We start from the raw sequence: 12,737 nt of genomic DNA on the forward strand, positions 1-12,737 counted from the left end.
GATCTGTAAGGCGGGACCTGGAGGTCCGTCCATACATTTACCAGACATTACTGTCTTGATTCTGACACGAGAGCAGATACCCAGGTAGGCCAGGCCTCCTTGCGGAATCTGTTTAACAGCTAAGTTGGGCTGTTATGATTGGTCTTTTTAAGTTGGGTCATGTACTTCTCATTTACCTGCAGGTGGTAGATGGGCTTGCTATTCTATTCAGTGCTTATGACTATTGATGAGGATTCCCTGGAAGGGAAGGATAAGTTACTTACCTGTAATCCTAGTTCTCTTCCAGGGGCATTCTCATCAAAGTCATAAGCACACCCACCGCCTCCCCAGGTAATTGAGAGATGTACGTCTCTGACTTGTGGTTTAGCCCTGACTTCAGGGTTCTGCAAAGAACAACTGACCTAACTGTCACCCCTGAGGCATGATAGGAAGCCTGGGGTCATGGCTGCCTTAAAGGCACGGTGTCAGTTTTAACTGAAAATGCTTTCAGTTTCTGTGCTATTCACTTTTCAATGCAGCCTATGGCTGACAATGTCTTTTATGAGCAATTTTCAAGATTTATGAGTGCTTTTACTCATAAAACACAAAGTTCAAGGACTATTTGACCTAATGTGTTTTTTGTTTCCTTTCTAATTGCTGTACATATACAAGTGTCTACATTGTCTAGCCTTGGTTTTAGAGCTGCATTGGTGTGAGAAAAATGATATATGTATTTACATATATTTGGAGCGAGATATATGTGTTTTTTACATATATATTTTTATATTGTTTCCGGGGTCCCGCACATGGGCGGGAATATTCAGTGCTTATGACTCTGATGAGGATACCCCTGGAAGAGAACTAGGATTACAGGTAAGTAACTTATCCTTCAGAACAAATCAAAGCATTGCTCACCTTTATCCCACCACTCGGAGTCACACAATGTCTCTAGTTCCTCTAGGCTGTGGTCATTCCCCTCCTGAGGAACTGATAGTGATACTAATCCCACTTCCGTCCCACCCCAGACAGCAATACCATAGCAGCTCCAACAGCTAAAGGCAGCCATGGACCACCTTTTTGGTTCAACACTGGATCCCTCTTGGGTGCTTTCGGGCCCCATAGATCTAAGGGGGCCTCCAGTTGGTCTACCATTGCCTGATTCATCCTTGACTGCGCCCTTGCACTCCACCTTGACGCGTAATATGTCCTTGGCTTTGACTCCACAAAACCCAGTGTCAATGCTACTGGGGGTTCCATGCTCTGCACCGTGCCTGATGCCGCAGTTGACACCATGACCCGCACGCAAATTGACACTGATCTCGTAGTCACTCAAGCCAAAAGGGAACAGATTGTACTATGGGATCAAGAGACCCCACGCTCTAACACCTAGATCATATGCCTATTCTGAGTCAGATTATGCCTCACATTACCAATGAGGCAATCATGATTAGGGCGACAACAAGCAATGTCTATGAGGACGTCATGACTATCCTACTAACAGAATTCCTTAACCCTGCACGATCCACTCAGGAGCCTCTGCTCCTCTTTAATGAGGCCTTGACTAACATGCTGGTGGGCACCTGGTCTAAACCAGGGTCTTGTCGTTCAGTCAATAGGCAGGTAACGAGACAGCAAAGACCGGCTATCTGGGATCCCGCCGTCACCCAAGAAAGCCTTGTTGTCCAAGCCTCAAAGAGTCGATTGAACCTAAATGCTTTCCATACCACACCACCTGACAGGGAAACAGAAAGAATCGAGACATTCAGCAAACAAATGGTCTCATCGGCCAGCCTTGTCCTTATATCAGTAAACACCACATGCCTCCTGGGAAGATATTTACATTATGAGACAAATTGGTGGATATCTTATCAACGGTATCGATTGAGATCCACCAAACTTAGCAGAAGTTGATCTTGGATGAACAGGATGAGGGGAATGTTCCGTCAAATCTCGTCTGGACACTACCAACTGTTTAGGTAGAGCAGCCGGCACCAGTGGGGTGCTTGGGTGCATGCCTGGATTAGCTCCACAAACTTTTCTACGGATATGCAAGAATCTCCTATGGACTTGATCTAGGCTGTTTGGAGTGTAGACAAACTTTGTCCTTGAGAGGTTTAAATAGAACAAGGCTACTGTCTGCTCTCTGGGCTTAGCTCCCCAAATAGGCAGTTCCCCGTAGCTGAGTCACTCTTGGGAGACTTTGGGAGACTTTGGTAGGGCTACCTACAGAGGCAGAGATAATACCTGCCTCAGTAGCAATATACCTCACACTCCTTTCCAGGGATCGGCCCAACAGCGTCCAGGCACTCAAGGGCAACAAGCTACATAAATCTCTGCTTCAGCGCTTACAGCCACCACTTTAAATCTACCTCTGCAGCGCACAATTAGCCAGTAGATGGTCACATCACCTTCCACCGCTCTACTGGTGGAGCATCACATCCTATCTATGGGTGCTCCAAATCACGCAAAATGGATACTGCCTACCCTTTCTGATATCAAATCATTCCACCATCACCTCCATGTGTCCATACTTTGCAGATAAGTTCAAGTTCTCTTGGTGAAGAGAGCAATATAGAGGCTTCCGGCATGACACAACTGGTTGTCATTCCTGTTACTCCTATTACTTTCTGGTGCTGAAAGGACATAGGCTTCTACCCTGTCCTAGACCTTCGCACTCTGTTGCTGAAAAAGGCACACCCTGGCCCAAGAACAGTCTTACCTGGATCCAGGAGACTGAATGGTAACGTTGGACTTACAGGACACATATTTTGACATCCACATCCTGCAGTCTCAAGAGCACTTTCAGTTCACTGTGCTCCCTTTTGGCCTCACCAATATACAAAGGTTGTGGTGGTGGTGCATTTCCACCTCGACAACCGCAATGACCCCGACTCCACCACTCTCCTCAACAACTTTGGCAACTTCGGACTAAAGCAGCTGGTTAACATGCCCACGCACAAGGCTGGACACCCCTCGACCCAACCTTAGTTGGTGGGACCAACATCCGCTTCAGCCACACCACCCAGCCCCTCTGGACGGACCACCACTGCGCCACTTCACCTTCAACACCACCACTGCACTGAAGGCTCCACTGTGCCAGCCACGAAGGAACTGGGACAAGATCTCTAAGGACCTCCTCAACACAACCCTCCTCCAAACCCCCCCAGCGCCTCGACTGACACCATCTCCACAGCCAGGGAACTACACCGCTGGATCTCCTGCTGCGTCGACAAACTCGCGACCCTCCGCCATCCCGCCAAACAACATCCCCATGAAGGCCGTAACCAACTACAAGAAGCCAGACGCTCCTACAGACGCCTAGAGAAAACCTGGCGAAACCAGAAAACCTCGGAAGTACGGAACAATCACATGAGTGCTCCGAAGGAATGCCACCAGTGCATAAGAGACACCAAACGAACCTTCATAAGACACAAGGTCCAGACCAACACAACCAATGCCAAGGAATTGTTTAACATCATACAGCAGTTTGCAAAACCCCCCAGCAAAGCCACGGACATCACACGTTCCCAAGAACTCTGCGACAACATTGCTCATATTTTCATCTGAAGATCAAGTTTCTCTACGACAACTTCAATGAACAGACGCTGGACACCACCCTCCCCCCCATTGCCGCCGATAAGCCATCCTTCATGACCTGGAACCCCATAGAACACATCACTGCGACCATGAAGAAAACCTACCCAGGAGCCCAAATGGACTCCTGCCCACCGCACATATTCCACAAGTCCGCCGCTGCCATTGTACCCGAACTAGGAAGGACCATCAACGCTTCCTTCAGGTCCGGCATCTTCCCAGACGACTGGAAGCAGGCGGAGATTAAACCCCTCCTGAAGCAACCAACGGCTGACCCTACGGACCTGAAAAACTACAGGCCCATCTTTCTCCTCCCCTTTGCTGCCAAAATCACAGAGAGACTCGTAAACGCCCAACTGACCACCTTCATTGAAGAGAACTCCATCCTGGACACCTCCCAGTCCAGATTCCGCAGCAACCACAGCACCATGACCCCCCTCCTGACCGCCACTGACGACATCTGCATGCTACTCGAACAGGGACACACCGTGGCTCTCATCCTTTTGTACCTCTCCGCAGCCTTTGACTGAGTTTCACACCACACACTCGCAGCCAGACTTCACGATGCAGGGATACAAGGAACCGCCCCCGACTGGATTCAATCCTTCCTCTGGACGAACCCAGAGGATCAGACTCCCTCCCTTCCTCTCCGAACCCACCGATACCAACTGTGGAGTTCCCCAAGGATCATCGCTCAACCCCAAGCTCTTCAAAATCTACATGGCACCCCGCCGCCGTAGTCAGACAGCACAGGCTCAGCATTGTATCCTGCGCCGACGTCACCCAGCTCATCCTCTCACTCACGAAGAAGCCCAAAGACACCAGACTCTGTTTCCAGGATGGATAGAAGAATGTGGCAGCCTGGATGAAAGACAGCAGTTTGAAGCTCAACTCTGAGAAGACCGAGGTCCTCATTCTCGGACCCTGCTACTCTGCCTGGGACAACACTTGGTGGCCCCCCAGCCTTGGCAGCCCGCCCACCCCCACAGACCACGCACGAAACCTCTGCATCATCCTTAACTCCTCCCTCTCCATGAACCGCCAGATCAACGCCGTCGCCTCCACCAGTTTCAACTGCCTACACATCCTCTGCAAGAATTTCAATTGAACCCCCTCGACTGCAGGAGAACCGTCACCTAAGCACTCATAACCAGCAGACTGGACTACGGCAACGCCCTATACGCAGGTGTCAACAGAACCCTTCTATGCAAACTCCAAACCATCCAGAACTCCGCAGCCAGACTCATTTTCGGGACACAACGCCACAAACACATGACCCAACACCTACAAGACCTCCACTGGCTCCCTGTCGAGAAGAGGTTCACCTTCAAACTCCTCATCCACGCCTACAAATCACTCAACAACATTGGAACTAAATACCTCAATGAAAGATTATCCTTCCATGCACCCAAGAGGAACCTCCGATTCGCCGACCTCGCCCTTTGAGAAGTCCCCCGCATCCGCAGAAACAGAACAGGCGAGACCTGGAACGAGCTCCCTGTGAACATCAGACGCTCTCCGAGCCCTGCACACGTTCAGGAAGGACCTCAAGACCCCACTCTTCAACTGATCCGGAGATCACAGGCAAATGATCACCATAATGTACTGTAACTAAGAGGGCAGTGTGGGAATATGGGCCCTCTGCAAGGAGGCTCTATGACTCTGGCAGTGGCTGAGTGCTTAGGGCATATCCCTGATCTCACAACACCTGGCAGGGTCTTTGAATGCCAGGGCATATGAACTCAGCGGCCATTTCCTAAAGGATCATGAATGGCAGCTACACTTGGAGGGGGCACAGGGTGTCTTCCACCAATGGCGAGATCATTGGCTTTATCAGTTCACTACCGCAGAGAACACGCAGTGTCAACGCTTTTGCTCAGACTTCCCAAGACATTCTTCTCTAGGAGATGCCTTCCTTCTACACTGAGGATCGGGACTGCTGTTTCCCTTTCTGCCCCTCTCTCTCCTGCCCAGAATACTAAATTGGGCCTTCTGTCCATGGGCATTTGGCTTTCGATCTGGCTGCCCCCTTCGGAGAACTTTCTGTTGCAGCATCAAGGCCAGGTCAAGTGTCATTACCTATACCACCATGCATGGAGGTTGAGCGACGACAGCTGATAGCTTTCAATCTTTCTCCTAAAGTGGTTGGTGCCACTTTGGCAGCCAGGCATCCATCAAACAAATTGATGTATGCAGGATGTTGGAAGAAGTTTTTTGTCTGGAACTGTAACCAAAACATACAACTCCTGAAAGCACAGTGATTGGATGTTCTCCTGTTCTGTTTGCCATTGGGCAAGCAAGATCTTGCTGTGACAATAGTAAAAGGGTACCTCTCATCCCTATTGTCCTTGCTTTTAACCTGACCAGCCATTCTTCCTCAGTCATCAGTTGTGGTGCGTTTTTTTGAAGGGGCTGGTCCATATGTTCCTGCCAACTCCATTTGTTATGCAACACTGGGACCTTTTTTGGTATCCGCCTACTTGATGTTCACTCCTTTCGAATATATGCATCGCTGCTCTCTTTGTCTTCTTAACATTGGGACAGCATTACTCAGCACCATAAGATCAGCCACACAAGTGAGCAAACTCCAAGCATTGTCCTTGGCTACAACACATACATCTTTCTTCTCAGACAGATTAGTCCTCCAGATAAAAGCGGCATTTCTGCCCAAGGTAGTGTCGTCCTTCCATGTAGGGCAGTCAACCACCTTGCTGGCTTTCTATGCACCACCTCACCCATCCAAGGAGGAAGAACGACTTCATCACTTGAAACCTAAACGGACACTTTTTAATGTGAACCGAAACAGAGATTACCAACAGGACAACCAACTTTTCATCGGTTTCTCTGGGGCGAAGAAAGCCAAATATGTATTAAACTACCCATCAATATCGACTTTGGGCTAGCCAAGAAGCAGCCCTCAGAAGGCTTACATGCTCATTCCAGTAAAACTCAGGCTGATACAACTGCTCTGGCGAGCGGTGTGCTAGTTATGTACATTTGCCAGGCAGCTATATGGGCGTTCCACCACACATTCATAAAGCATTACTGCCTTGAACAGACAGGTTCAGTGGGATCTGTCTAAGCCATTCCACAGATCCACCACTTGGAAGGTAGTGCTTTGGTATCTGTTCACGAGGTGAGAAATCTGTGGCTAGAAGTCTTCATCAGAAGAACAAGTTGCTTGCCTTTGTAATGGCTTTTCTGTTCGAGACTCCATCTAATCGCAGACTTCTCACCGACTAACACTCCTCCCCTTTCTTTGGAATGAACTCATACATTTAATTAATAAGATTCCAATCACAAGTCTGCACACAACCATAGACTGATATCAGTGGATCTGGGTGTCGGTACAGATGGGGATCAGAGAGAAACTGATGTAGCGGCATGGAGGTGGGGCTTATATAGTGGGCACAACTTTATGTCCAGTGCAGGATAGACAAAACGTGGAGCAGCACGACACCTGTTGATGTACGAGAGAATTGCTACAAAAGTTTTCGGATCCAGTGTGGTGCCTGAAAAAACTCATAATGTGAGGAATCTACTGTTAGATAGAGTGTCTAATAGGGAAGGTGTTACTGAGGATTTGTAACGTATTCATACAAATATATGTATAAATACAATATTGTAATTCTGTCTTTTAGGAATGGAAACGGAAGGAAATGCAACTGTTGATGAGGATTGGGAACAATATAAGACAAGAAGCCAAGATTGAAGAGCAATTAAGACGAAACAATGCAGAGAAGGCTAACAGGGTATGTGTTTGTTATCTTTTTGTATGTAACAGATGAAATAAAAAAAAGAATAATATTCTGAGTCTTCACTAAAGAGGAAGGCTACTTCTCTACCAACGAATCCTCTGGCTTTCAACTTCTTTCCGTTACCACCGCTATTTGAGCCCTGACCAGTAATTTCCCTAAATAAAGTGCAATGCGGTGCAGCAGTCAAAGATGCTACATTGTGTTGCGCAAGGAGGAGAAAACAGCTTAGAACTATGGGCCACAGTACGTAGGTTTTAATTGTACGAGTTCCTAATAGCAAATTTTGCGGATTCTCTATTAGGAAATCTCAAACATCTATGCAAGAATGTGTCCTTGACACATTTAGCAATTCGTAACAGGGTTGCAATTGACCTACCTCGTTAATATTCATGAGGTAGTTTGCAATTTGCAACCCATTGGGAATCGCTAAAGATATATGGATGTGGCCTGCTGAGGACAACAGACCACCATGTCTGTGTTTGCTTTTGAATAAAGCAACATTGTTTTTTTAAATGCAGCCCATTTTCTTTAAAGGAAAACGGGATGCGTTTCAAAAATAAAAATAAAACGTTTCAGTTACATTTTTTAAGAGTAGGTATTAGTCCCTGCAAGCATCTCCTGCTCTTACATTTTTTTTCGCAGCCAATCACAATAGGGACCCCTTCCCGTTTGCGCCTGGGTTACCTCCTACTTGGAGTAAGGGCTGGCATGCAAATCTTTTGAGAACGAATTTCAGTCGCAAAACATTCGCACATAGCACTGTGAGTCGCTGTTAGGAAGGGGCGCTCTTGAATTACATAACCCAAATACGATTCAGTAGCAAATTACCGAATTGCTATTTGGGCTTTGGACATGCCAAAAACTCTTTTTGGGTTTGCAAACGGCCCGATTCTGAGATCGGCCCTTTTGCGACTGGCAAATAGGTTTGTACTTGTGGCCCTACATTTACTAAGAATGGCCTGCAAATGCTGTCTTCCCTGCTTTGACACACGTACATGCTACCTAGCACCATGAACACACCTTTGCACCATGGTGCAGAGGTGTGTCTGAGATCTACCTTAGGTTATATATTGAAAGTATTCCCTCCTAGTGCAAAATACTTTGTGAAGGTTATTTTTGGTTGTGATTGAATTCTCTGTAAATGCAAATACAAAATGTAATTAAATGTGTAAACTGTTTTGATGAAGAAATATATTTCTCCAACTTTTTGCCTGCCTTGAGGATGTATTTTTTTTTATGCAAACCTGCTATGACAATTTTAATAGATGGGCCTTTGCATCCAAAACATAGGTTGCTTTTGAAGGAAAGCCTAATTCTCTTCCAGGGGATCCTCATCAATAGTCATAAGCATTAGAATATTCCCGCCCATGTGCGGGACCCCGGAAACACAATATTATATGTGCCCCACATATATATATACTCATATATATATAAATACATATATATATATATAACATGCAATAGCAGCCAATAGAAACAGAGCTGAAATATGCTGTGTAGAATTTCCACCATACATGTAATAATAATAAGCATTAGAAACATGAGAAACAACAAAAAAGTTTGTTTAGAAATTGTTTTAATGCTCAGAAAGCCGTAGAAATTCTTATAACTCACTGGAAGCACAGAAAGCTCCCAGGCTGCATTGCAAACACACAGTCTAAAAAGACTGAAAAGCTAACCTGTAGCTGCATAGCAATAAACTGACACCGTGCCTTTAAGGCACTCATGACCCCCAGTATCCCATCATGCCTCAGGGGTGACAGTTAGGTCAGTTGTTCTTTCCGGCTCCTTCAGAGAAGGACCCTGGTTACACAGCTCCACTAATTTTCCTGTTTTTTGACAGAAAAACTCTTCACGTTTGACAATTTTTTGTTCTTACTCGACATTTAACATCTAGTAAGATACTGTCTTTTTCAGTCATTTTGGTGAGCTTTTTCTCCTGAAAATGCCTTCACTCTTTGACAAATGCCCTTCTTGTGGCAACAAGAAGGCCAAGTCAGACAACCACGACGTCTGTATCCTGTGTCTGCGTGAGGAACATGATCCAGGCACCTGTCCTCATTGTGAACACCTGTCAGGACGAACTTTAAAAGACAGGGAGAGGATTCGCATTTATGGCCTAGCTCATAGGTCATCAAGAGGAAGATCTCCGGTGAGGAAGGGCTCCAAGAAGACTCATTCATCTTCCAGAAAGAAGTCTTCACACCCCTCACCCTCAGCGTCGGGCTCGGCGCTGAGAAAAGAACCACCGGTGGATCATTCATCGTCTAAACTACCGTCGACGGCGGGCTCGCCGTCGAAGAGAAGACCAGGTACGTCGACGACGTCGAAGGATCCAGTTCCATCGTCGAAATCCCCTCCGTCGGCGTCAACCGGGCGACGTCCGACGTCGAGGAAGGGAACTCCGCCGCCGTCAACCGGGCGACGGTCGGCGTCGAGTTCCAAGACCCCTCCGCCGTCGTCAACCAGGCGACGACCGCCGTCGAGGGAGGTCACCCCTCCGCCGTCGTCATCCAGACGTCGACCGGCGTCGAGAAGTGTGACTCCGCCGTCGTCGAAGAAGCGACGTTCGGCGTCGAGGACCAAGACCCCTCCGCCGTCGACAGGGAAGAGTCGATCGGCGTCGAGGAGGCAGTCTCCGTCGGTGTCTCGTCAGCTCTCGGCGTCGAGGGTGTCCAATACCCCTCCACCGTCGTCGCACAGACATTCGACGTCGAGGCAGAAAACTCCGTCGACGTCTGGTCATCACCGGTCGACGTCGAGAGAAAGACCTCCGTCGACGATTGGACATCGTCACTCGACGTCGAGGCAGGGTGCTTCGTCAACGACAGGACATCGTCGTTCGACGTCGAGACTTCCGTCGACGACTGGGCATCGTCGTTCGACGTCGAGAGAGAGGGCTCCGTCGACGGCCGGTACTCGCCGTTCGACGTCGAGGCATGGAACTCCGTCGGCGGCTGCTCATCGCCGCTCGACGTCGAGAGACCACACATCCTCGCATAGACATGCAAAAACAAGATTGTTTGATCCGCCGACTCCCCGAAAGCACTCGACCACGAGGGAAGATCGCTCGACGTCGAGATGTTCAGATGTGGTGATGGTAACGGAGTCAGCTTCCCGTCATTCCACCTCAAGGTCCTCTGGCTCCTCAACTGCATCTTCAAAGTCCAGAAGTCCGGTACGCAAATCACCTGAGCGTCGGATGGACCCTTGGGCGGATAAAGTCAGACTGTCACCTAGATGGTACAGGTCTTTGGACCATTGGAGAGATTCTGGGACTGCAAAGCGTATGCAAGACTATGCCAGCTCGCAGCACAGGTCTCCTCTTCAGGATCTGGTGGAGGAGATGGACAGGCATAGCCCTCCCAGGCGCAAATCTCCTGTGAGAACACCTACCAGATCTCCCAGAAGGACCCGATCTCCCAGAAAAGAACCAGAGGAGCGGGTCAGGTCTCGCTCTCCTAGACGAGAAGAGCGTTCGAAACGATCAAAAGAGAGGAGGCACAGTGCTCACCGTAGACGTCGACGAACTCCGTCTACTTCATCTACCTCTTCTACCAGGTCTTCCAAGAGGGACTACTCCCCTACTTTGACGGACAGTCCTACGTCCCGATCCTCCCCAGTGGATGACATTGGCACGTATCTGGATGTCTTGCAAAGAGGAGCTCAGAAGCTGAACATTGAAATGTCTGTCCCTCAGGTTACAACGACAGTCATTTTTGAGACTTTGCACAAAAAGGCGATCACCCGTCCTCTACTACCATTAGTCCCGGGGATTATGGATCCTGTCAAGGAGGTATTCCTAACTCCGGCGGCTATCAGAGCTGTGCCAGCCCGCATCCAGAAGAAATACAAACCGGCCTCTTCTGACCCGGTTTTTGTAAGATCTGACCCTCCAGCAGACTCGGTTATTGTGGCGGCGGCGAGGAAGACACACGCAGTTGCCGGTTCTTCTTCAGTCCCACCAGACAAGGACAGCAAGACTCAAGACTCCTGGGGTCGCAAAGTTTGCAACTCAGCTGCGTCGACTCTTAAGGTTTCTAGTGCGGCTGCACTTCTGGGTCAATACGACAGAGCCTTATGGGACTCTATGGAAAGGTTCAAAGCCAAGCTGCCAAAAGAAGACCAGCAGGATTTTGAAGAGACCGTGACTGAAGGATGTCTGGTGGCAAATCAAATGATAAGCACGGCTGCGGATGGTGCTGTCCTGGCGGCGCACTCCTATTCTCATGGGGTTTGTGCCAGGAGATCGGCATGGTTGCGCCTGACAGGCCTGAAGCCGGATGCTCAACATCGCATCCTTAATCTCCCCTTTTCGGGTTCCGCTCTCTTCGGGGAACATGCTGACGAGGAAATGACCCGAATGAAGACGGAACTGGACACAGTGAAAGCGGTGGGCTTGGAGAAAAAGAAAGAATTCAAGCGCCGCTTCAAGACCAACAGGGGGAGAGGGGCTCAACAGAGGGTTCAAACCCCTCAGTGGTCCCAAAATAAGAACCAAGGGAAACCCCAGTTTCGAGGCAAACCTGGCAGAGGTAGAGGAGGTCATCAACAATCCTCCAACACCACCAGAGGAGGAAAAGCCTGAGCAGTGGCTTCCTCTGGCGCCGTTGCCCACTCCAGTGGGAGGAAGTGCTTCACAACACCTGGCAGAGTGGGTCAGCATCACAAAGGATCAGTGGGTGCTGAATATACTGCGCAATGGATACAAACTACGTTTCCTTGCTCCTCCAAAGAACATACCTCCAAAGAGCGCTTCCCCTCACCAACTAAGCTTGCTCCAAAGAGAGGTAAAAGTCCTACTACAAAAGCGAGCGATAGAGGAGGTTCCTCTCGCTCAAAGAGGAAAGGGAGTTTACTCCAGGTACTTTCTTGTCCCCAAAAAAGATCAGGAGGACAAGTTCAGACCAATACTCGATCTACGACTTCTAAACAAGATCATCATCAGAGAAAAGTTCCGCATGCTGGCTCGTCACCAAATATGCCCACATCTTCAAGTCGGAGATTGGATGTGTTCGGTGGACCTGCAAGATGCGTACTTTCACATCCCAATTGCTCAACAACATCGCAAGTACTTGAGATTTGTCGTAGGGAACAAACACTATCAGTACGCAGTGCTACCCTTCGGTCTCAAGTCCGCACCACGAGTCTTCACCAAATGCATGGCAGTGGTGGCGGCTTTTCTGCACAAGAAGGGACTCTTCCTACACCCATACTTGGACGACTGGCTCCTAAAAGGTCCGTCTCCAGTGCGGGTAAAACACAATCTACATCTGTGTCTTCTCCAATTGCACAGGCTCGGTCTCCATGTGAATCTGGAGAAGTCAGTCCAGCGGCCTACACAGTCAATTCACTACCTAGGCTCCGTTCTGGACACAAAAGTGGGAAAAGCGTTTCCTTCGGAGG

The 12,737-nt window shown here is 48.7% G+C and overlaps 1 protein-coding gene across 14 annotated transcripts in view; it reads left to right on the forward strand.

Moving 5' to 3' along the window:
* LOC144773261 (uncharacterized) overlaps positions 1-12,737 on the forward strand; it is a 7,170,044-nt gene that overhangs the window by 548,880 nt on the left and 6,608,427 nt on the right. For all 14 annotated transcript variants that reach the window (XM_078658159.1, XM_078658161.1, XM_078658167.1 and 11 more), the window contains exon 7: positions 7,215-7,325. In XM_078658159.1, coding sequence (XP_078514285.1) covers positions 7,215-7,325 — 111 coding nt within the window. The remainder of the gene's footprint in view (positions 1-7,214; positions 7,326-12,737) is intronic.

This window comes from Lissotriton helveticus, chromosome 8 (genome assembly GCF_964261635.1).
Source record: "Lissotriton helveticus chromosome 8, aLisHel1.1, whole genome shotgun sequence".
Classification (NCBI taxonomy): domain Eukaryota; kingdom Metazoa; phylum Chordata; class Amphibia; order Caudata; family Salamandridae; genus Lissotriton; species Lissotriton helveticus.